Source organism: Hirundo rustica, chromosome 3 (assembly GCF_015227805.2).
Source record: "Hirundo rustica isolate bHirRus1 chromosome 3, bHirRus1.pri.v3, whole genome shotgun sequence".
Lineage (NCBI taxonomy): Eukaryota > Metazoa > Chordata > Aves > Passeriformes > Hirundinidae > Hirundo > Hirundo rustica.
The window spans coordinates 14,822,873-14,848,104 of NC_053452.1; the positions used below are offsets into that span (position 1 = coordinate 14,822,873).

The 25,232-nt window shown below is 37.0% G+C and overlaps 1 protein-coding gene across 1 annotated transcript in view; it reads left to right on the forward strand.

Moving 5' to 3' along the window:
• The window catches only part of NRXN1 (neurexin 1), a 698,461-nt gene that overhangs the window by 72,047 nt on the left and 601,182 nt on the right, over positions 1 to 25,232 (forward strand). The window contains 2 exon segments of the mRNA XM_058420099.1: positions 659 to 688; positions 1,506 to 1,517. Coding sequence (XP_058276082.1) covers positions 659 to 688; positions 1,506 to 1,517 — 42 coding nt within the window.

The following is a 25,232-nucleotide window of genomic DNA, read 5'->3' on the forward strand; positions in this document are numbered from 1 at the left end:
AGTATAAAGCAAAATCTATTTCTCACAGATTTATGAAGCAGTTGAAGAAGCTGTAGCTTAATTTTTCCTTATTACTTTGTATTTTATATTGCATATGTAATAATTTGCCTTCTCTGGAACAAATTCATTCTGCTGTCACATTTCACACAAATAAGGAGACATTCTTTGCATTATCATTTCAATGTGATGAAGAAATTTTATTTAATTACCTGAAATGCTCATTTTTATGAGGGGAAAAAGATCAGACCCAGCCCATTTTTCAGGTTTAAACTTCTCCAAGGTTTAAACATCATTTCACATGTAGAGGACAGAAAGTCCTCTCAGCAAAGTGTTCAAAGCAATATCATCAAAATATGATAGATGGATTATTTAAGAAATTGGTTGGATTTGAAAGCATTTCATTATTTTCTATCATTGCAAATACTGCACAGAAAAAAATACACAATAAAACAGCACCCAGTGTTTGAATTGCAGTTCTGTTACTCGTAGCCCAAAGCATTCCAACCAGTGGTTGAAAAATGCTCTTTGATTTCCCTCTGTGATACAGACATCTTATAGGAAACAGATGCCTGTCACAAAACATTTTTTGTCAGTGTGACAACACCACCTTCCTGTGCTCCCTTGTTCATTGCTGACTGTGCTCTTGTTTCCCTTCAAGGTCTGGCGCACCTGATGATGGGCGACCAAGGTATGGGCTCTGTTCCTTTTCCACTCTGCTTTCATTGTTTCTTCTTGTTCTGTAGCTGCTTTGAATCCATCACTGCAACCGATGGGCAAATGCTTAAAAGCTGTCTTTGGCTGCAAAGAAACACATGATTTTGGTCACTTCTTTTTTTTTTTGGTTTGGGTTTGGTTGGTTTTTGGTTTTGGTTTTTTTGTTGTTTTGTTGTTTGCTCCGTAAGCTTTTTTCCTTCCTGCTCAACTCCCCCTTTTGCAATGCAACAACTAAAAAGAGGTGAGAGAAGTAAGAAAGTGATTAAGAAAATTTTGTGTATTTATCTGAAGATGCAATTATAGGTGATCCTATAAAAGATAAACAAAGTACAAGACCATTCTACAGATAGCTCCTGAAAGAAGATGCTCCTCTTGTAACTGTACACATTGAAGAGTCCATTTGCATTAATGCATGGCTGATTGGAAATGTGCAGAAAGCGCCTGCTCCTGGCTTCTGGAATGCTGAGAGTACAGTTTTGCTACCTAGCAAAACCAATGATTTTTTTTTCCTCCTTACCATTGTCCATGTTACCTTTGTGACAGTCTTTCTTATCTTAGCATGGGTTATTTCTGTGTTTTTCTGCATGTACATGATTGAGAAGAAATAAACTAAATCCCTAATATGACACTGATTTCATCTCCATTTGTCTTCAGACACTTACCTTATACTTTGTCTCTTCATGTTCAGGTACTATGCATTTACATTACTCATGACTCTACTGTTGTTTCTCTCTTTATTCTCTTTTTGTCTGGAATGCTTTCTTCATGGAACCATTTCACCAAATCCATAGGTAAAAGTAAAGGTATTACATGATTTTCTTTATTTTTAATGCCATCGATATACTTTAATGTATGTATAAATAATGCAAGTAAATGTAAAATTTTTTTCACTGATAACATAAGGTAGGTATATTCTTACAGTAAATATTTCATGGATGTCAAGGTAAGGAGAATTATTCTAAAGTACAGGCTGACCATTTTCTAAGTTTGTTTCCTGGTTTTGTGAGAGATGTAAAGCTTTGGCAGTGATAAAAGAGGCTACAGCCATAGGAAGTGTTCAGGATGAAATAACAGCCACATTTTGAGGTATGCCTTTTTCTATTCTCAAAGAGCTGTAGTCTAAACCACCAGACACAGGAAAAAAGTGTGATATTGTTCAGTAGAGGCTCTCTGGAGATAATCTGTGCAGGGTCAGTCCACAGCTTGATGTACGTTTTACATGGGAACAGCACAAACTTTAGCGAGTCTTCCTTTTATATTAATCACTTGGAGCATATCTGAGATAAGAACTGGACAAAGAAATGAGGAAGAATAAAAGCCAAAGAGAAGTGTGGGGTTTCTTTCAGATTTTTTTAGTTCTTTTTGTTTCTTTATGTAAAGAATGCCAGCCATGTTTACTTCTCCCAGAGGAAACAGGGCAGTAGGGGCAAGATTTTTTCCTCCATAAATAAACATCATTTTTTTCTACACGGACACTTGTTCACAGGCATTGTATAAATATATTTTTATGATAAGAAGCTGGTCATTAAAAGCCATTTAATCTCTGTTACATATGATGAATAATACAGTTCTATTAATCTTAAGCATTTGTCAGGGGTTGCCTATTCTTTGTAGAAATCAGAAATCCAGTCTGCATGGTCATACTTTCCTAACTAAATTGGAAATAAACTTCCCGGTTTGTTGGCGTCTTGGCTGATTTAGTATTTCCATACCTAGAAAGTTCATGTGATGCAAAGACTGTAAATATAAATCTGTAGTGTCCCATTCTTTTCATGTCAGACCCCTTGGAAAGACTCTGTACCTGTATAGATGGGATACCATTTAAAGGGTTTTGTGTGTTCTGGAGCTCTAAGTCTTCTTACTTAGGAAAAGTTTTAAGCAAGTATGAAAAACAATGTGCTGATTTTTTTATTTTATGGGATCATTTTTTCTTGTTTGCTGTATGACTGATCCTTTTGTTTCTTAACAGTATCTAGTATGCATGATTTCCTTATTACTATCTTATTCCTAATCAGTAGATAGCCTGGTTGCAGTTACCTTAAATTTTTTTATTAAGTTAAACTTGACACTATATATATATTTTTTATTACTAATGCAGAATTATTTTTCTAGATTGTTCTGTACACAGAATAAATTATATAGTCTGCACAAAACCAAAGCATTATTTTTGTATGGAAGAATTAAAATATAAATATGAATATTTATTATGAATAGTAGCTGACATGGAGAGTAGATTTTTTAGCAAACCAGAATTTTTTCAAATACTGTGCAACATGTATTTTTATATTTTTTTAAGTTTTTTATATTTTTTAAAGGTTTAACAACTATATATAAAAAACTATATTTAAAAAACCCCTGTATGTATTAGCTACATTTAATGTTCAATAATGTGCCATGTAACGTAATTTAAACACCAGTCACCAATCATCTAATCACTTGACTACATTTTTCCTTGTACAATTTGATTTTTATTACCTTTATCCAGTTAATACAGAAATTATCATTACTATGTTTTGCAAATCACAATACTTCTGCACATATAATGGTGTATATTTGTTCAAATTGTTGGAAAGGCTTTATATGTATACCAACTCCAGTTGCTTGTAACAGAAAATATTCCTCAGTGTTGAGCTATATCAACCAGCAAAAACCAGCCTCATTTTGTTGACTCTCCTTAAAAGTTATATCAGGTATTGAAACATGTGGCCTTGAAACAGTTGTGATAACACATATTTGTAACACATGACAATATAAAAAAATTAGGAGGGTGATGGAAAGGAATGAAGGGAAAAAAGAGGAAGCTTTATCATAAGTTCCATTCCTTAAGAGGTATGCAATGGCAGTAATTGTAAAATTCTGTGTGATTATATTAATTCATTATATAATTTATCATAATTTATTTTGGAAATACAAGCAATAAAACACTGTTAAGAAGCTTTACAATGTGATTTGTCCTGGAGAGTATAAATGGCTGAAGTATCACCATCTCCTTTAATTGTGTAGATATTCTTTGGGATACTGGAGAGGGGAAAAAAACCCCAGTATATCTCCAGAATCAGGGCAGGTTGTTAACAAGGTAGGGACATGGTGCTGACAGAGGAAGGAGAGATGAGCCAGCCTCTCCAACTGGGAAAGCAATACTAAGTTCAGTGCCATCTCACAAGGCCCCAGTTGTTTGTCATTTAGTTGTAAATCTAAATTGGGATACTCTGGATAATATCCCCACAAATTACTCCTTGTAGATGCTATACATAATTCTAGTAAGGTCTCCAGTCTTTCAATTGTACTGGCATTTGTTTATTTTCTGAGAAGCACCATATATTCAGAAATATTTAGGATTCCTTTTTCATCCACTGGAAATAATCTACCTGTATAGAACTTTAGCAACAGGGTTGTCACAGCTCTGATGGTGAAAAGACATAGGCAAGGTAAGGTTTGTAAATGTGTTGCTGTTTTTATTAGACTACTTGAATATGCTACTCAGAGCAATTGTTTTAATTCAAAGCAAACCTTAAATCTGCTGTTTGTAACAGGTAGATTTGTTTGCCCCAAACAAATTTGTGCCCTAACAAATTTTTTCTTTTCTCTCCAACTGTTGGAGGTGGTCTAAATCCATTTTCACCTATAGACCTTATCTCATCAGTCATGCAGGATATTTTGTGATGAATAATAATACAACTAAACCTACATGGCAACTAATGCAAACCACTCAATTTCTTTATTAAAAAAAAAAAAAAAAAAATCCTCTCCTTTTCACATTCTTTTGGTGAGAAATTAAAGGAATTTATAATTCAGAAACAATAAGTGACATGTATTACTTCCTTTTTATACTGTAGTTCTCTTAAGCCTATATTTATATTTACCTATAGTTTGTTTATATGTAGTTATCATACTTTTGACTATATATATTACTCATTCTGTACGTAAATACTATGTTCATACTCCTGTTCTATTATTTTAGAGGTTATGTGCAGCTTTAAATTATCCATGAGTCACTCAGGTTCGTAAAAAACTATTAAATGTTAGCTAGCTGAGCAATAAGTATTTCTACCAAAAGATTGATAGTACAACTGAAATTTATTGTATTAGATTGCAGACTTTTGATGTGCTGGTATTTGTTATGCTGTGTATAAATGCTGAAGAAAGATTACAGAATGGCAATTTATGTAAGTGTCAACATCCTTGACAAAGAAGAGCAAGTTTTTTGTTGCACACGCTATTGTACAATATCTGTAACAGCAAAGTGATACCACTAATTTTTTAATTATCAATCATGCAATTAATATGACAGCTGGAAAAATAGAGCACTGAAAAATAAAAGCAATTTAAATAAATCCTTAAACAATCATGAGCATAAAAGTGGTATGTTATATCTAAGTAATTATGTAGTGCTTGTGTCATGCCACACAAATCTCACCTTTTGCCAGTAATCCCCCCTAACATCTAACTGTGTGGAATTCAGTCAACCTTCCTGCAACCACAAGTTGATCTTACTGTAATGACTTTCATCTTGTCTGGTTTCGAAGAACACAACTAAAGTGGTCTTGGCTTCTTGCACTCTCTGATCTTTCGTGGATCATTGAAACACGTGTCCTCTGCCTATCTGCCTTGTGTGTGCTGCTTCAGAGTGGACCTGAGAGACACCCATAGCCCACCCTTCCTGACCCAAGCCCTCAACAGTCCAGAAATCCTGTAAATATTTTGGTACTTGAGCCATGAACTCAAGTTCTGCTCCTTATTTTTGGCTCAGTGCTCTGTTGACATGGATTCCATTTCATGCCTTCTCAACTGCAGCTGGCTTTGCCTGGCAAGCACAAAACACGGATGGAGAGCATTCCTGACTCTCTGGACTTGTTCACATAGTTGTACATTCTACGTGATAGCAGATGGTTGGAAATGCTCCCTGTTAGAACCAAAGTGAGGTAATTTAGGGGTTTGACACACGATGGGGTTTCCAGGGTTGGGTAACAGATATTGTTTCTGGGTGACATTACAGGAGTAGAATGGGTAACTTCAGCTTCCCCACTCAATCTTGTAGCTGCTTCTACTGATAAAAAGGAAAAAATCAACAGGGTTTAAAAATTTAACCCCCATTTAACAAGTCCCATTTTGAAAGTCTTGGAAAACGTACAAAATTATAAGAATTTTTAAAATATTCTCTATAAAACTGCCATTATTTTTAATGAGCATTACATTTTAAAATAAATTAATGAATTTTAAATATAAAGTTTCTCAAAGTACTCTAAAGTACTTTGTACTCCAAAGTACACATCATCTCTTCTATCATGATTTTTTTTTCCTAAAGAACCTCATTAGTATAGTTAAAGAGAGGCTGCTGTTCACCAAAACTATTACAATTTAGTTTTTGTATGTAACCCATACCCCCATGCCTACAAATATATGTTCCAATAAATATTTGTACTATCCTTACATTTTTATGATCAATATGTTCAAATTTTGGTTGAATATCATAATGAACTATACAGTAAGTGTTTACTGTGATGCATTGAAGTAAGTAATTTCTTTGCATTTCAGTGGGTGATACTCTGCAACCCTGGAATATTGAAATTTGAAGCTGCAGATTTAAATTTATGTTGAAATATGATCAATTAACGGTCCCCAAGGAGAAAAAAAAATTGCAGCAGAACATGGCTGTTGAAGAAGTTTTCTGTCTGAAGCACATGGCTTAGAAGAAACCAACCAACATCAGGAACAGAAATGCAAATTCTTCCTTGAGACACATATACTCAAAATTCTATGTGAGATGGCTGATTCCTCATCAGCAGTATGAAAAGAAATTGTAAGGACCTACCACAAATATAAAGGAGACTTTCTGACGAAAGGGGAACACACTTATTTTTAAAATAAAACCACCAAGTGATAATGTCCAATCCCTGGTGCCTTACCACCATGAAAATAAGGAATTTATAATGTTCTGAATCATTCGGATGTCTCTTAAAATGATCATGTAACATCTGTGTGTTTTTCATAGGCTTCCTATGGATTCAGAGGAAAGACAATAAATGTGTAACTCTGAGGGATTTAATGTAAAAAAATGTTATATTTTCAAATGTGTAGATTTCTGCTGGGTCCAGTAAACATTGTGGTAGGAGATAGTACATATAAGTACATAGTAAGACTTTGGCTTCCTCAGCACAAGGCTCCACTTTGAGCATAGGTTTATCCAGAAGATGGGTATGCTGACAGAGAACCTTTAAAAGTATCATTAAAGCTATTTCAAGGAGATGTGTATTTCAGGCCAAAAAGTATGAGGGGATTTGTTGAGGATGGACAACAGTAAAGCTGTCACTCTGAACAGGTAAAAAAAATAAATAATAATTAAAAAAAATCAGCAGGTAGGCCATAAAGAAATAAGTAAACTTAGAATTTTTTCTTTAAAGCAAACTTTATTTTTACACGTACGTGTAAATCTACATAGAAAACGAGCATTTAAAGCTGCAGTGATCTGTATCTTTTTTGCACAGTGAAACTCCATGAGAGTTTTATACATATTTCATAGACATTTCCAATGAAACAGGTATTGGAGAGAGGTATATTCCTTGGATATTGGAATATCCTTGAACCTCCTTGTGAGCCAAACACATCAGCAGAGTGACAGTAAAGATTTCATTTTTACCCTACGATTGCACTGTATCTTCCCAGGATAAAATTCAGTCCTTGAAATATTCAAGAGCAACTAAACAAATGAGCCCAACAGAATCTAACTTCTATTATTTCAGTGAAAAACAAAAATAATTGGAAATTATTGTACATCTCCCTCAGAACAGAAGTCTCAGCTGATTTTAACATTAATCCAATCAATCACGCTCAGTGGAGTTTCACCAGCTAAGTGGAAAGAAATTAGAGCCCCAAGGAAGAGTATTTTCATACACCTCTAAGATCTGTCTACATGCAGGATTACAAAATTCTGGACTGAACTTTATCACGGTTTCTAAAGAAACTAAATCTAATGAAAGTGAAGAACTCTTAAGAAGATCATCCTAAGATTGTACTGGTATACCTGAAAGTGGGGGCTTATGCTCTTTAAATGCACATTATAATGATATTTTTCTACCAAGAAGAACTCCCTGCAATGGAATCAAAACTTATTTAAATAGTCAGGTCAGAATCTATAGTTCTTCTAGAAATAAGAATGCTGCATACAAATTTCTTAACCTACGCTTTACAGGAATTTTCTTTGGTGGTAATAACATGCTAAGATACTTAGAAAAGACAGTCATTTGAATTACCAAGTCATCTTTAAACTCTTTTAATTAAACAATATAATTTGCACTGTTGCTACTAGTACACCTCTTTCCTGATTTTCAGAGACTTCTATAACACTGATGTTCTTAATTGCTTGAAGGTAGCTTTCTATATTTACTTCAGGGTCCACCTAGAGCAATTAAGTACAACAGTGAAATCATACAATGAACTAGGAAGTTCAAGAGCATAAAGGAGGACTCTCATAGGAAATGAGTATGGAGCATGGAATGTGGATTTTGCTATGAAATTCTGCCCTTATCATTCTTTTATTGGTTTTCATAGATACCAACCTGTTGTCCAGATATGGTTTTTTTCAGACTCTGGAAGAAACAAAAGTTTCTGAATATTTTTATTGAATAGATTTATTCTAGTGAAAGGAGTCCTTTCTTCCTCATTAATCTATATTCAGGGTGAGAGTTGTTTTTCTGTTGGCATCCACTTAGAACAATTTTCTGATCAACACTGTATTTCATTTAAAGGCAATTTTTGTAATCTGCTGCTATGACTTAGAGGTTCTGGTACTCTTTTTTTTTTTTTTTTTTTTTTTTTTTTTCCCCTGCTCAAAGTAGACATTCTTTAAAGAAAGGAAGCATCTGGACTGATTCACTGGCAGCTAATAAAGCTGTAGAGAAGCAACCTTGGATAACAAGAGGCTACCACACAACACCTGGCACTGCTGGCATCACAGCATTGACTTCAGTAGCTTCTCTGTATTGGGGGTGGGAGAAAAAAAACCCAGCTAAGTCTAATTCCTCTAATCTGCCTTTGCATATTCTTCAGACAGAGGGGAGTATGCCTGGAAAGCAAAATTCAGCATTAAGTGAGTATAAGTCTGGAAAATGTTCACTGGGTTTACCTTTAGCTAACAGGTCTGTCCTGAATTCCTTATCATGAGCCATGGTTATTCCATTTTCAGGAGTATCCACCCAAAGGAAAGGAAGCTAAATATCTTTCTGTGACCATTAATACTCTGCTTTTGAAGCATCTTTTAGCTGACAAAAACCTGAGAAGGTTCCTGATGGCAACTGCATTGGTACTTATATGATCCCATTCCCAACCAACAGTAACATTTCTTTCTAGGACTAGAAGTCAGGAAGAATTTACTTGATTTCCTACTTCATTGAACCTGAGTGTCTCTGTTAGGAAGTACCTGAGTTATATCAAAAGGTGCCAGATATGTGCTTCTGATCTCAGGAAAAGGACATTAGAGGCATTTTGCTGGTAATACAAACTCGTCTTTTGATGTTCTCAGTTAATGTTTCTGCTTAACCACTTGGTCTTACAAGGTACTTACAAGATACATTTAGTATTACAAGTCTCTAAGAAATATTTTTTTAAAAAAGTAATTTACATGCAAATCACCATTGAAAACTGTTTGCAAGTTGTGATTCTACTATTGAAGCTGTGCAATACAAAGCATAAATTAGTTTTAAAGCCTGACAAATGCCTGACAATGCTATTTGCACTTTCAATGGATGTTTATTTAAATGGATATTTGATATTATTTGTATTAACTGCAACTACTGACTAGTTGTTATAAAATTTTCAATTTTAGAAGAGTAATTTGGCTGTAGTTAAATTGAACTGTAACGTTACTGTATGTTTACATCATCACAAAAGTGATAGGAGATTTCAAAGTGTTCCATTTTAATTTAATCTTCATTTACCCAAACACCCCATCATTGGGGTACAAGCAGTGAATTGGTGATTTCATTTCATCCAAATGCCTCTGAAAGCCATTTATTTTGAGGTTATCTGTCTAAGTTCTTAAGTTCTTACATTATTATGTACCTTCGAACACAAAAATTGCAGCTGTGACTGTGTCAGTCATGCACTGATATTTTTGAATGTCCTTAGCAGACTTTTTTGTCTCTATACTTCTCTGCAGTGAAATAGTCAAATATGAATACTTTCTATGACTATGACTGTGTTATAATACTGGAAGAAAAGATATTTCAGAAAAAAAATAATGTAGAAGTATCTAAGAATCATTGGCCCAATCTTAGATTGGGCCAATGATTCTCATGCAACATATTTATCTGTACAGAACATCCTGTGTGAGACAGGAAAATGTCTATGGCAAATTTATATTCTGAGCATTACACAAAGCTACGTGAGTACTGCAGTTAGTCTACTGCTACATACTTCCCCAAAGCAAAGAAAGGGCTGTTCAGGCTACTGTGAATAAGATTGATTCCTCTATTCTTTTTGAAAATATTGGGAAGCACTGAATACATGGAGTAAAACATAGTAAGTCATTCACAATTCTAAAGGACGAATTCCTCAACAATTTACATTAACATATACATATTTACCATACATACATGAAGCCACATTCAGGATGTAGTCACATTATCAGGTAAATAGAACCTGCTGTGCTTCTTCACTTTACCTCTCAGAAATGGCTCTCTCTCAGGTTTTATAATGCTTTATATAATGACAAATATGTAATAAAAATTACTTGTGTCGTTATGTGTCATTTATTCTCTCTTCCAGGAAAACACTTGCATTTGATATTTATACAGTGTTCTAAAATAGCTGATAGAGTTATACCTTGCTAACAAGACTATTCATTTTGGTTGTCCCTGAAATGAACAGGCTTGTTAAAGAAACAGGTTTTTGAGAATTCTGCATTTATTAAGCTGATATAAAAGCAAAATGGAAGTTTAATTAATATTTTCATTTTCAAAACACCTAAAAGAACTGTATATCAACCCTATAGCTTTTAAAAAGTACATATAACTCTCAGAAATGTACATATATCTAGGTCATGCTAATTATCTACCTTGGGAGGCAAGAATGCGCCTATACTCCTCTACCTAGCTGGCATACTCTTGAGACCCAAATCAGAAGAGCAGGCTTCAGAAAGTCTAAAAATATATTTACTAGGTTCTTAGTCATTAAAGTGCTTGAAGAGGAGGTCTCTCATGTACTAGATGACAGCCTGTAATTTGTATTATGCAGGAAATGAGACCAGATAATCAAAAAACAATCTTTCTGGCCTTCAAGCCTATGAATCACACAGAATAGAAAAATTACTGTGGTAACATGTAAGAAAATTGTCATACATTAAAAGAGCCACACCAGTTTTTGTAACCTTGCCCATGAGACTAGACAGCCACCGAAGGTAGAGTCTTGACTCTCTGACTTCGGGGTGGATAGTTCTACTTTTATTCTTATGTCCTGCTCAGCTTTGGAGACCCTTCCCGATGGAGAGCCAAGGCCAGAGAGTGCTGGCCCCTCCTCCGCCGTGGCTTTTTCCCCCAGGGGGCAGGGCCCATAAGCGAGACCCAGAGGCCTCGCCCAATCAGTGTTCAGTAGGAGGAAACAAAATTAGGTTACATCTCAGTGAGGGGGATGTGCACTGCTGGGCAGGGACAGATAGAAAAGAAGATTACAAACATAAACCCAATTAATGCATTACAACATTTCCCCTTTTCTTATTAAATTAAGAAGGAGGAAGGCTCGGTTCGTGGGAGATTCTCAGAGTTTGGACCTTGAGTACCTTTAAAGTTGCAAAAGAAAAATGACCTTTAGTGCAAACTGTTTAGAAAGACACTGTCAAGGAATAATGATAATTAGAAGGAGAAGGTTTGGCGCTTTCTCCTCCTCCAGGCAGCACTGGCCACTTGTGGGCCCTCTGCAGGGGGTTTTGCAGTTTTAGGGATGAAAGGTTTCACCCACTCAGCTAGCACCCACTTGAGATCTGGAGGAGTGGACACATAGGTGTACCCACCACCCCAGGTGACCTGATCATGAGGATTTTTTGTTTCTCTGGTCGCTGGATCCTTTACTATCATATCCGGTGACTTTTGCTGAAAGGCAGTACGTACTGGTTAAAGCAGGATTATTTAATTTAACATTTACATTTTCTAGTTTCTTTGAAAAATTCCCTTTAGACCTTTGAGACCTCCCACCCCCATTGTCCCGAAAGTCCAGAAATGGCTTCTTCAAAGGACATTGAGATGCCCAATGTCCAGCCTGACTGCACAGGAGACACGTTGTTCTTCTCTTGGGCAGTGGCCGTGGTATAGGTACAGGAAGCACAGTGTTTGCAGCAGCTTTTTGTGGTGGCTTGACTTGGACTTGACTTGGTGGAATTGTGGTTTTGATGAGCTTTTATGAAGGGAATCTTCCTGGCACACACCTGGAGCATGTCATGTAAAGCTGGAGCTGGTTCTGTGGACAGGCTGAGGATAGCTGCCTTGCAATGTTTGTCTGCATCAGCCAGAGCCATCTCCTCCAGGACCTGTTCCTGGGTTCCCTTATTCTTAACCTGTAACTCGATAGCTCATGTTAAACATTCCACAAATATTACTAAAAGTTCTGATGGAAGCTGCTTTGTTTTACTGTAAGGTTGGAAAGACTTATTGGGCTGGGTTGCTAATTGAATGGCAGAAAAGTCGGGATCGCTCCCTGCTTCCGGGTTCCCAGCTCCGCCCCCCGCAGACATCGCCGAGGATCCCGGGCAACCCTGCGCAGGCCCAGCGGCGCTGCACGGTCGGGGCGCACTGAGGACAGTCTCCACCAACTGACAGTGGCACCAGGGGCCGGCGGGCCCAGCCCCCACACCCCCACGTGAAACGCCACACTGCGGGGACGCCGCCACCCCGCGCCCCCATCCCCCACCCCCCCACCCCCCCCGGGGCATGGGAGCCAGGACTGTGGGCAGGGAAACCGTGGGAACCAGGGGCAGGAAGGGGTTGGAGGCTTGAGTCACATGGGGAGGAGTCGCAGGGCGGAGGTTTGAGGGTAAGGGACAGAGTCAGAGGAGAGGGTGGTGCTGGAGTGAAGGAGGGACAGACAAAGGGAGAGACTCCTCGTGGCTCGGGAGCACATGGCTTCAGCCATTTTGGAGAAGGGAATCCCCTCCAGCTTGTAACCCCCCTACCCGGGGACTGCTAGGATGGGAGGTTTGAGCACTCGGACTGCCTGCAAAGGTACAAGCTGGGGAAAATTCACAAAGAACTGGCCTTTTTTCCTTTTTGTTTTGCTTTTGCAATGCAAACTTAATTTTTAAGCTATAAAAGGCAAAATTTTCATCTTCTTTGTTGTTAGAGGAGCCAGATTCAACTATTTTTTTTTTTGTTATAGCCTCCCAGGATTCTGGGCAGCTTATCTGCTCTAATGATAAGTGTGGAAACTGAGAAAATAACCACAGAGTTAATTTTTTCAGCAGTTTCTTTGAATAATGGGTCTCGTCATTATTCAAGGTATATAAAATGTAATAATAGACTCTTTTGTGGGGAACAGACAATCTTGCACCCATTTTTGGCTCAGATTTTGAGTTTCTGTGTTCTCCCTATTGTGACCGAGAAACTGAAAAGAAAAAAAATTTGCTGGAGAGAAAAAAAGCCAAAAGGGGTTCCACCCCCCCAAGGCTGCCAAAATAAGCATGCTATCTCTAAAGCACTTTGAAGGTTCACTCTGAAAGCAAAACCCTCCCCGACAGAGAAAAAAACATTTTCTCTTAGAAAACTGGAAGTAATACTCACCAAAATCCGAGCGTTTCTTTCCTTTCTTTCCCAACCACTCCTTTTACCTAGAGACCTCTCTTTGGTGCATAAAGAGTTTTCAGTCTCTGATCCTAGGGTCATCTTTCCACGAGCATGTGGCCGTCCCTAGGCAGCTTGCCTGTCGTGGGCTTTTTTTGCAGCACTCCGATGGGATTTTTGAGTCCAAGGAAGAAAACTGCAGCCCTGGCCTGTAGAGTCCTCTATCTGGAGACTCCACAGCGAACGCCAAGCCTGACGGTCTGTCTCTGCGTGGGTTTCTTCGGCCACGCGCTCTCTGAGTGGTTCTTCCAGCTTTTTGGGAACCTTTTGTGGCTTCAAGCCCCAGTTCGGACGCCAGTTGTAACCTTGCCCACGAGACTAGACACCTGCCAAAGGTAGAGTCTTGACTCTCTGACTTCGGGGGGGATAGTTCTGCTTTTATTCTTATGTCCTGCTCAGCTTTGGGGACCTTCCTGATGGAGAGCCAAGGCCAGAGAGTGCTGGCCCCTCCCCCACTGTGGCTTTTTCCCCCAGGGGGCAGGGCCCATAAGCGAGACCCAGAGGCCTCGCCCAATCAGTGTTCAGTAGGAGGAAACAAAATTATGTTACATCTCAGTGAGGGGGATGTACGCTCCTGGGCAGGGACAGATAGAAAAGAAGATTACAAACATAAACCCAATTAATGCATTACAACAAGTTTTGTTTTATTAGTGTTTTTCCTTATAGTGTGAATTATGTGTCAATGAACTCTCCCAAGTCAAGCCCTTATGGACTAACGGGAAAAATCATTCAAGGCATTCCCTTATGCCAGGATGGAACATGAAAACTGAAACAGGTTCATGGGAAACCTCAAACATATATGGAAGTGTGAATCAAAGGGATTCACAAATCCTCCTCAAACTTCAATATTTTGCTGTGGTTATTTATTTTGAATACCTTGAATTGAATACTTTTAACCTCATATTCAGGAATGTTGTGCTATTCAGTATTTTTATTCTATACAGGTTCTTATAACACATTTGCAACAGGTTTTGGAGGTCTTCAAGTTATACTGTAAGAAATGAGCTTACCTTGTCATGCAGTGACTAACCAGATAAACCCTGGGAAAAACATTGTTGTGGATTATTTGTGCGGCAAAATTGGAGCTGTTCATATCTGCCCTTTTATACTGGGAAAAAAAGCTTATACAAATCTGACAAATTAAATGTGGAATAGAAATTGTGATCTAATCTAGGAAATGCTATAACTAGAGGGCAACTATAAAAGTACAACCACAGAGTGCTCTGAATTAGAGAGAAGAAAGATTCAAACTTATAAGACCCAGAGTCTTTTAATTTAAGACTGAAGTCAGCGTTCTAATATTTAGTTTCTCTTGAACCCTCACCATTCAAATGTCAAAACTCACTGAGAGTTAAGTAGTCTTCTTTAGTTGCAATATGCTTACACAAAAAAAGAGAATGGAATCATAAGCTACTTTATTGAAGGACTTATTATTCTACATCAGAATTATCTTTATTCATGAAGACTTCAACACACTTTCTTAAGGTTTTAGTTTTACTGTAACTAGGAAAATATCCTGTTAGTTGCTAAATTCAAGAAGACAAATGGGACTATTAGTTTCTCCCAGAACATATGAAAAAAGAAAAAAAGAAAAAAAAAAAAAAAAAAAAAGGAGTTATTTAATTCAATGGAGTTAGGATAGTTCTAGTTTTAAAAAAATCCAGGACCTTTCCCTGGTAATACATGTTGACTGTCAGGGGAGGGTGAAAGCATTATATCTATGCCTCTTTACTGGTGTTCAGTTACACACCTTGTAGGACTTAACAGCCTCTGGGTTGTTAACATCTTATTGTTTGATAATTTATTAATACAATGTGTCAATTATATGTACAAGTAGCTGAATATGGGTCATTGGGAAAAATGAAAAATCATATTCACTTGAATGCGTAAAAATGTCTCTCCTACAATTTTTTCCTTATTCTTTAATGCACTAATTATTAATATATGTTATGGCAAGCATATCTATGTGTAGCTAAGAGGAGACCTCTCTTTTTGGAACATCCTTGTTTTCTAATCTGCCTCTGTGTCCTTAATGAAGCTGGTACTTACACAGCCATCAGTGAACTTACTCTGGGGAAAAGTCATAGGTAAGTGAGATGAGGAATTCTGATCAGATTGAGAAGTGGGATTTAGAGAAGGAAAAGCTGAGTGCTATTTTTCCCTGTGTTTGGATTGTATTCAAGCCATACTGGTGTGTTACAGGGGAACAGGCTTCAAATGCGTGTCAAATCCCTGCCCCTGGTTCCTCCTGTGCTGCTGCATGGTGAGTGTGGGCACTTCAGAAATTCTCTGAGCAGCTTCCTTCTTGGTCTCAAGTGTCATCCCTCAGAACTGGCAGCATCTGGTATTCTCAGAGAATTAATTTCTGGCAAGTGTTTGAGAACGGGGCATATTAAAATGTCACTTTTAGAATGCTATCATATGTTTGAAGGCTGATAAAGAGGAATTGACAGCAAAAAGCAAACAAACAAACATTAAAAAATCCATTTCAAGAAACAACCCAAGACCCTCCAGCAGTTTATAATTAGATCATTTTGTATCATTATGTTGGATTATAATATTCAAATTCACATAAATGAGTACATTGGAGAAAAGCACGACACAATCTCTTTTTCCTTTACATTTACAATAGATTTTATATTTTTTTCTTATCTTGTGTTGCATCTGTTTACAAGAGACATTGTTTAGCAGGAGAACTTGATGATGCCCTGATGCATTCATGGCTGCACCATGTCTGTTATTATGTTGAAGTACTGAGGAAAACCTAATTGGCAGTTTAAAGCATGAACTTTCTGTACCTCAAAATATGGTTCTCAATACCCTATTTTGCCTGTGGTGCATCTGCTGACAGTTTTCAGCAGATGTTGAGTATTAGTGGAGTGTGGTCATGACTGTTGATGTAGTCGGGCATGTTATTTGAAAAAACATCTTTCCAATACTCCAGAATATGTCTGATTCAAAATCTAAATTAATTTGGTTTTAGTAACTCTACATGGAACACATCTGACTGTTTCAGTATTTGAGCTTATTGTAGTGGGTTTGTCTGTCAACAGGCATTAGGAATGAAACCAAGTAGACATTAGTGCCAATCTGAGGTGGTTTGGGAAGAGAAATTTATCAGCAGTAACACAGAGCAAGAAAGAAAGAGGAGAAACTTTGAATGGTGTGTATTTTTTTCTTTTTAATAAGGTGTGCAAGTTGCATTTGGGTTGATTTTCCTTCTGCTTTGTTTTTGTTTTGGGGTTGTTTTTTGGGTTTTGTTGTTGTTTTGAATTTTTTCAAACTGCGTAAAAAACAGGGTTTCTGTGGTCTAAGACAAAGCCACTACATGTATGGAGAGCAGTGAAATACTATTGGATTACAGGTGCTCTTAATTATCATGCACTGAAGGTGTTCAGTTTTCCTATGATCAAGGCAAGTAGTGAGAATATGGACTGCAAGAATAGGTTTTTTTCTTATGCTAAGTGGAAAGATGAGAGAATACAAAAAGGGTGAGTAAAGCTGACAGAAAACTTTACTAAAGCTTTATGCATCTTCCTTGTCTCTGCTTTTTTTCCTGAAGAACAGTGTTTTTCCTTATAGTGTGAACATTGAGCATTCTTTTGTGAAGCACTTTGCTAATTAAATACCTGTAGCACCTCTGAGATGCTTGCAGTGTGGGAAAGCAATGACTTCTGGCACAAGGTAGTCAGAGCAGCCTGTTCTGGGTTATTGTATTCAAAAATTTTCCCTGAAAAACTAAGGCATTAAGTAAAAAAACTACATGGGGAAACTTCAGTTGTCCTGACTTTTAAACCTGGTTCTAGACAGATTTGAAAACTACCTGTGTTTGTGAAGTCTCAAAAAGGCAGGAAAGTTCTGAAGAGCCATAGAAGTACAGGCATAAAAAGATTTTATTATTCTTTTCTTCTACTGTCTGTGTCTCCCTGTTGCTAGGAGAAAGGTAAGGTAACTACTCCCAAATTTTTCAGACACCATAGCTATTTTCTGACAAGTGTTTTCTCCTAGGACTGACTGCTCCAATACTCAGTAGGCCCCAAAAAAGATTTTAATAAAGACAACCAACTCATCCACTTGTTTTCTTATATTCCAAGGGTCAGGAAAGGGAGAAGATTAGAAGAATGGGAAGGTGAAAGAGCTGTTGCTGTGGGAGTGGATTACAGTTTAGAAGTGGAAAACCCAGACCTGGCATTCCTTGTTCCTGGCTTGGCTTGAGAGTGTACAGAAAACTGCCTGAGAGACCTGGAAGATGTGCCTTGTTCAAGCTCTCTGGTTATTCATATAGTCTTTGAAAAGAGGAACGCTGATTAGGCATTTCTGTCACTTTTGATGTGTGATCAGAATTAAACAATGCTACATTTCTGTCAAAGGCTCTTCAACTCCAAAGCTTCCATATCTTCAATTTTCATAATTGATTTGATAACAAAGTTACTTAATATGAGGTTCATTTTTCAACATTTTTCAAGAGAGGAAGTCTTCCTTCAACCATTCTCCTCCCCTCATTACTGTATTTTAATTCCTATCTCTGAAAGTAATATTAAATATTTAGGCTGTAGACTTGATTTGATCATTACCTGTACATCAGCGAAGAATCTTTGCAAATACAGTGACTTAAAAAGAGCTGTATGTACTTTAGCATGCATGATTTAAGACCAGTTGAAGAGAAGGATATTATGAAGTACGTCTATATAGAGGGGAAGGTTAATGAAGACAAAACCCTGAGACCTCTGGGTCTTAAACAGAGGTCCATAATATTTGCCTAGCCATATTAGCTCCAGGGGCAAAAGTAAGTAACAGAGTGCTCTCACAATCGAGGATGTGATAATGGTGTCAAAAGAAGAGAGAAATAAGCAAAAGAAGGCATAAGAGAGTAGGAAGAATTTTGCCTCTGAAATCAGCAAGTGGAAACAGTCAAACCCAGTTTTCTTTTATACCTTTTTTACCAATGACATGTAAATAGACCTTCTGTCCATTTCCACTAAAATTTCTGTTACATTTTGTGTATCTAAGCCTTAAATAAATCTAAATAGATCAAATAACCTCTGATTCTCCAGAACATCAACATTTAGTTATAGCTTTTTAAAATAAGGAAAAATACCTCTTACACATGCTATTAGGTATTCTAGATGCCTATTCCATAACCACATTATTATTTTAGTTTTAAAGACCTTGAAGCAAAAATGCTTCAAGTCTAATGTGAAATATAAATGTGTGAGAAAATATAGTGAAGAGAATCAAACAGGTAGAATATATGTTATTATTTAGTAATATGCCTGAATATGGTGCCCAAATATTTGTATTTGCCCTAAAGAAGTGTTTTGAATATTTTTTATATCTAAACATGGGAAAAGGAAAGAAGCTCCAAACCCCTCACTATTTCCTAAGTAAAAAAAATTTATGAGGAAATAACATACATTACATACATTACAATATATACATAACAGACATTACATACACTCTGTCATTACTTATGTTCATTAAAATGTCAAATGATCTGAAACAAAAGTAGCATTTTTTCAGAACTACTGGGTTTTTTTATAAATCCAGGAGCAATATCTGTATAAAGTGGCTCTAGAGCATGCTGAAGACATTTAAAATTTATCAGCAAACTCACTTTAGTTATCGAGCTTGAGAACATTTATCCTATTCATTACTGACACCTCCCAGAATTCTTTCCATGGTTTTGTGCAAATAGCTTGTCAGCTTTTGGCAAATAGAGGTGATTTTCAGTAGCATTTTTCAGATACTTCAAATTGAATTATACATCCAGAGGCAGTCAATCTTTCTTACCATTAATTTTGCAGAAAAAAATCCCAAAATCCTTTCATTTTGCAGGCCAGCTCTACAAAGGGGACCTAAGCCTTGCAATGCTAACAGGGATCTTACCAAAGGGCTTGAGAAATCCTGCCCACGAGAATGCACAACGCTTACCTCTGCACACAGGCTTGTTCCGCAGTAGAAGGGGGAAATATGAAGTGCCTTTGGGTACTGTGGGAATTTTAGTACTCTGAAAGTGAAAACTGTGAGGTTGCTGAGTACAGGTTGTGAGATCTAAACAGTGCTTATCAAAATCTACATTAGGAATTTGCTTATGTCTCAGTTTTGGTGTTCCAACATGACAACATTAAGAAGGCACACCCATGTCCACATGTGTCCATGCTTGTGTGGCCTTTTTTGGTAACTTGGAGCTTTTGTTTGTTACTTTGATTGCTATTTCTTCAAACCATTTTATTTTAAGTAGTTAAAAAATAAGCATTTCTAATTGTAATGGTTACAGACTCCTTACCTAATTTAACCAGCTCATTAAGATGTGAGATATATTACCATTTGATTAGTCTGAAAGATATGGGCAAGGTCTTTATTAGGCTTATTAGGCCTCTCTTTTCATGCCTATTGAGGGGCCTGGAAAGAAGGTTTAAACAGATAAAGATTACAACAATATGTGGAATCTTTGTATCATACCTAATCCCAAAACTGGGAATAGGGCTGAGTTGTAGCCTAGAGACTTCCTTAAGCATGGAGAGGCATAGTCATTTCCATGAAACAGGTTGATCTGGCACAGACAGCCAGAATTACTAGGATGGTGCAGTCTGACATGCACAAATCTTTTAATTGCTACTGACTGAGACACACTCAGAAAAAAATTAAGGTTTTGGTCAGCCTAGACCATGTGGGTCGTAAAATTATTTTCTTTCCAGAACTCAGAGGATCAGAACTCATCTGCTGTTATAAAAGTCAGTGGAAGTGTGAAAGTCAGGGTGTGCTAAATGAGGTGCTATCCAATACATTGAGCTTGGTATATCATCTTGTAGTGAAGTCTGAGGTTCCCTTTTAGCTGTTAAATGTAGTCTTCTGCAAATGTTGGGTGAGTTTCTAGATTTACAGATCAACTTTCAATGATTTAATAATTCCTTAAAGAAAACAAGTATTAGTTTACAAGGCAGGATTGAGGGAGAATGCCTTACAAATCCATTGAGAATTTGCAAAGGAATTATATTATCAAATACCAGCTGATAATTACTTTTTGTATGATAATTCTAGCACTTATTATGAATTTTTTTTATGTCATCAACTAATTTCCAGTTGTCTTAGAGCAAAAATGTAGGTATACCTGTGTGATGGTGGTCAACAGCTGGACAACAATTTTAGAGGTCTTTTCCAACCTGAACAATTCAATCGTTTTTTCAATAGGTTTTATGGATCAAATAAGGACAGAGATGTAGGAGAAGGTAATACAGGTGACCATGCCCCTGATAAGTAACAGCTGTGTTATGTACCCAATTCAGCCTGGCCCCTAATGAGTCACAGCTATAGCCAATAAAGGTAAGTGTGATAAAAGAGTGGGTTAGCTTGAGGATCATAATGAGGGAATCATGATGATGCAGGATGCTGGGGTGAGGGGAATCACTGCTGTGAGGTCAATCTGGGTCTGCAGTTAGAGCCTATTGTTGGAACCTGCAGTCATAGTTTAGCTAGGTAAAAGCCTGCAGTCAGATTCTGCAAACTAATGCATGCCGTCATAGTTTAGCAGGCAATAACCAGCAGTCAGAGGCTCCAAGGGCTACAGTAAGAGCTTGTTGTACCTGGAGTCAGTGAGTAGTTGGAGTCAGGATGACTAATATTTTTCTTCACAATTTTACTTCTTTGGAATCTTCCTTTGAAGTTCTATTGTTCTGTGTTTTCTTTGGAGGGAAGAACAAAACTTGTTTCCCTATATCCAAGTCTTATTGTTCAGCTGCAGGAAATGGTTCTACTCTGATAAGTAAGGTTTCAACCTGCAAGCATGGCACATAGTGAAATTTCAGAGGGTTTTTAAATTTAATGCTTCATTAAATCTGGAGTCAGATATGTCAGCTGCTGCCTGTTGCTGAGCAGGACGAGCCCAAAGTCCAAGAGGGTTGTAGCTGGAAGTGCAGGAGAAGATATTCCATTGTGGCAAACTATGTACATGTGGTTAAGTGATGAAAGAGGCTGTCAAGAATAGAGATTTCAAAAGGCACCTTTCTGCAAAGAAGGAGTCCTCAACAGGCAGAAGATGCTGGACAGCAACTAGTGGTGAATTCCAAACTGGCAGAGCAGTTTTTGTGGCACAGACACGTGAATGGTGGTGTTCCTCACAGTGAGGAAAATTTTCATAGTCCATCCCTTGGTATTAACAACTAATTGCTCTAAATATGTAAGAGAGTAGACAGTCGTATTATTACTGTAAAGAAATTTAATATACCTGTAGGAAGCCAATATTCTGCCATGAAACAAGCTACTAATTTACTTATGTGGTAAGCTGAGAGTGCTGCTCTTACAATTGAATTACTTGTAGGAAAATGGTAAAAGGCCCCACCTGCTCACCTTCATGTAGCCCACAGATATTATTGGCAGGCTGATGGATAAAAATCTGTTTTGTGTTCAGAATTATAGTAACTGAAATTGGTTATCAGTATAGCTAATATTACTACTGAGTCAGTATTGCTTTTTTACTTGCAGTACTGCTTGCAATGATCTATCTCTCTTGTCCAATTCTTTGTTTCTCCACTTGTAAGAAATGAAAATATGCATCCCTCAATCTATGTCTTGAAGTCATCAATAGCTGCTGAAGGAATATTTTTACCTTTGGGCTTTTAATTAGAAATCTTTAAGACTTTGCACTATGGCAAATTATGTCATTAAAATACATTTTAATTTGTGGTATAATTTATAAAAGTGTAGGGGGTTTTAAATGCTTATAATAAATTAATATCTTGTTATCAGTGTGAAAAAGCAGATGATTGAATAACATAAGTCAGTCACTAATTCTGTGTTTATATAAATTCCTTTGTGAAGCTTTTAATTGATTTAATCAATTTAAAGTCAGATTACTCAGACATATCAGAACTTTAAATATATTGACATTTTTTTCACTCTGAGCTTTATGGAGTAAACTTAACTCTTAATAATTTGGCTGTGAATTTGTTAGTTAAGCTCTGGAAGGACAATATCCCATTCTTACCTAAGTCTATGGCAAAATTCTTCTTGACTTAAATGAGGTTTGCAGTTCAGCCTTTCTATTTGTGATGATTTTAAAGCCATATATCTTGCAAGAAATTTTAAAGAACGATTCTGAACTTTCTCTATTTTTTTTAATGGGAAATATATCGGAAAGAAATTACTATTTTACACTCAACACAAACATACCCCAGTCACAAAAATAGACTAGGTCATAAATTAATGCAGAGAATAAATTAAATGACACTGTGAAGATATTGAGTTCATCAAGTATTATAAATAATTTCTTAATCAAAGCTGGTAAGCAGTTAATATTAATTATTGTATTAAAATTAGAACACAGTTGAGGATACAATATACTCTATACTTAAGATGCAGTTTTAACAGGAGCAATACTAAGGAAAAATTGCTTTCAGAGCTAGGAATATGCTGTAATTAAGGTAAAATTGCTCAGACCCATCTGACCTTTGATTCTGTTTTTCATCATATTCTCTTACTGAAAAAAATTGTAGTCAATCAAGCATGACTCTGTTCTATGATGCATAGATGTGCTAAGCAGATTTTAGACATTATGCTGGTTTGGTTGCTGTAAACTGCAAATGTCTAACTATTATACTTTGTATGAATAATCTTGCTTTTAAAGAGACATTATTTTTATAAGAAGAAATAAGTGGTTTTTGGTGTCTGAATAGTTTGATCTTAAGGTGTAGGAATAACAAAATATTCTTTGGGGCTGCAATCTAAAGCCAAGTTGCTATATTTGTTATTTATCTGCCCCCCCCCCCCCCCCCGCCCCCATTCAATTTGGTCTGGGGGAGAATCAGCAACTCTTTGATTAATTTACAACTGCTTCAATATTAAATCTTAGTCATGGCATTATGATGTCAGGTCAGCAACAATACTCCTTTCAAGGTGCTGCCTTTATCTGCTGGAAGGCTCTGGATGTCACAGATTTTTTTAATGTAATTTTTTCTATTCGTTCTGTTATTTTTTTTTTCTTTTTTTTCCATTGCTCATAATCACATTGAGGAATGAGGTTCTAAGCCTCAGTTTATAAAACTCTATATTCATGTGAGCAATTGGAGAGCAAGAAAAGGGCAAAGAGCCAGTGGGTATGTTTTATGAAAACTTATGCTGTTTCATAAATTCTGCTAGCAACCAGGGTCTAATTCAGCTGCTGTCAAACTTAAGGCAACCTCAGAGTTAATCATGAAAACTGATTTGTAACTTCAAATGTCCCACTACCCCATCAAAGATTAGTGGGAAACAATGCTTCTTGAGGAAGGTTCTTCATTGTGGCAGGAGTCACTGAAGTGGCGCTAGGGAGCCCAATTTGCCAACTATGTGCAATGCAGGGCTTTTGTCCCAGACAGCTGGCTAACCCGTGTTAATAGTCTCTTTTCTGTCAGACTCCTTGTGAAAATATTAGGAAAGCTGGAAAAGTGCTGTCTTGTCCTTATGACACATGGCATAGCATTTGTATTTTTTTTTTTTTTTTTCAGCCTTATGAGTTAATTTGAAATTCAAAAAGCACTTACATGATGTAATGGTTTTAATTTCAAAAAGTGGGCAGAAATATTAATTCATGTAGTGGTTTCATGTTTACTAAATTTTGGTTTTAGTACTTATTCTTTTTCTGTGAGTGTCTCTGGGAGAGACACTAGGAGAAAAGCAAAGCAGGCTTAACCTTAAAAATGAATAAATATTTTTATTAACACACACTAAAAGAATGGAAAAGAAAGTTGGGAAAAGAAACTAGAACAAAACAAAATGAAACTCCAAAAACACTCTTCCCTCCCCTTACAAACTGTTCACTTTCTTACAAAACAACCTAAAGAGACAAAACTTGTAATTTTCAGTCAGTTTCACTCTCTGATAATAGTCTTTTATTAAGTTTTTAGGAGAAGAGTCTCTCTGTGTTATGGATGCTACTGACAACCTAGAACAGTTCTCTTGTGGGTTTTTTAACTGTCACGAAAACAGCCACCCAGAGAAACCTGCCTTTGTGACCCCTCCCGTAAGCAGGTCCCAGGTTGGTCATGGGTCTTAGAATTTTGCATACGGGGGTGTCTGCTTTTAAAGATGAATAAACTAAAGGCAAAGGATTCTTCCATCTTAAGGGACAGAGATATCTTCTCACTTCTTCACTGGCACAGAGGGCTTCTCATTGCTATCTCTGTTCCAGCATCTTATGGGATTAGTATTACCTAGTCTGTCACAAACACCTTTGCTCAAATCCACACACAAATCTAAACAATTATCTCCCCAAATGCATATTTTTCTTATGATTTAAAGGAATGATCTAAATATAGAGTTCATTTTTATGTCTCAAATGAGAATGGAACAACTAACTCTTTAATTCTGTCTTAGTCTTTTCACTCTTTTCTACTGACTTCAGCTGTTTCTTCTTTCATGTTCACTCTGTCCCTTTATTTTCTCTCTCAGAGAAGGGCCAAGCTCTGGAAGCTTCATGTTGCCAGGAAAGGTGTTAAATCTGCCCAGAGTCTCTTCTCTCCTGCAGTAGGTCGTGGTGTTAGATGGTTCAAGGCCACGATGGTGAGGGAGGAAGAACTCACACAGAAACATCAGAGATCAGAGCACCCAGGCAGTCTGGAATCTCAAAAAAAAAAACCAGGCAGGATCATAAATGCCTTCTCAGCCCACCCCTCGGTGTAAATTGGGGTGGCTTCAGCCCAAATGGTGCCCATAGCTCTTATC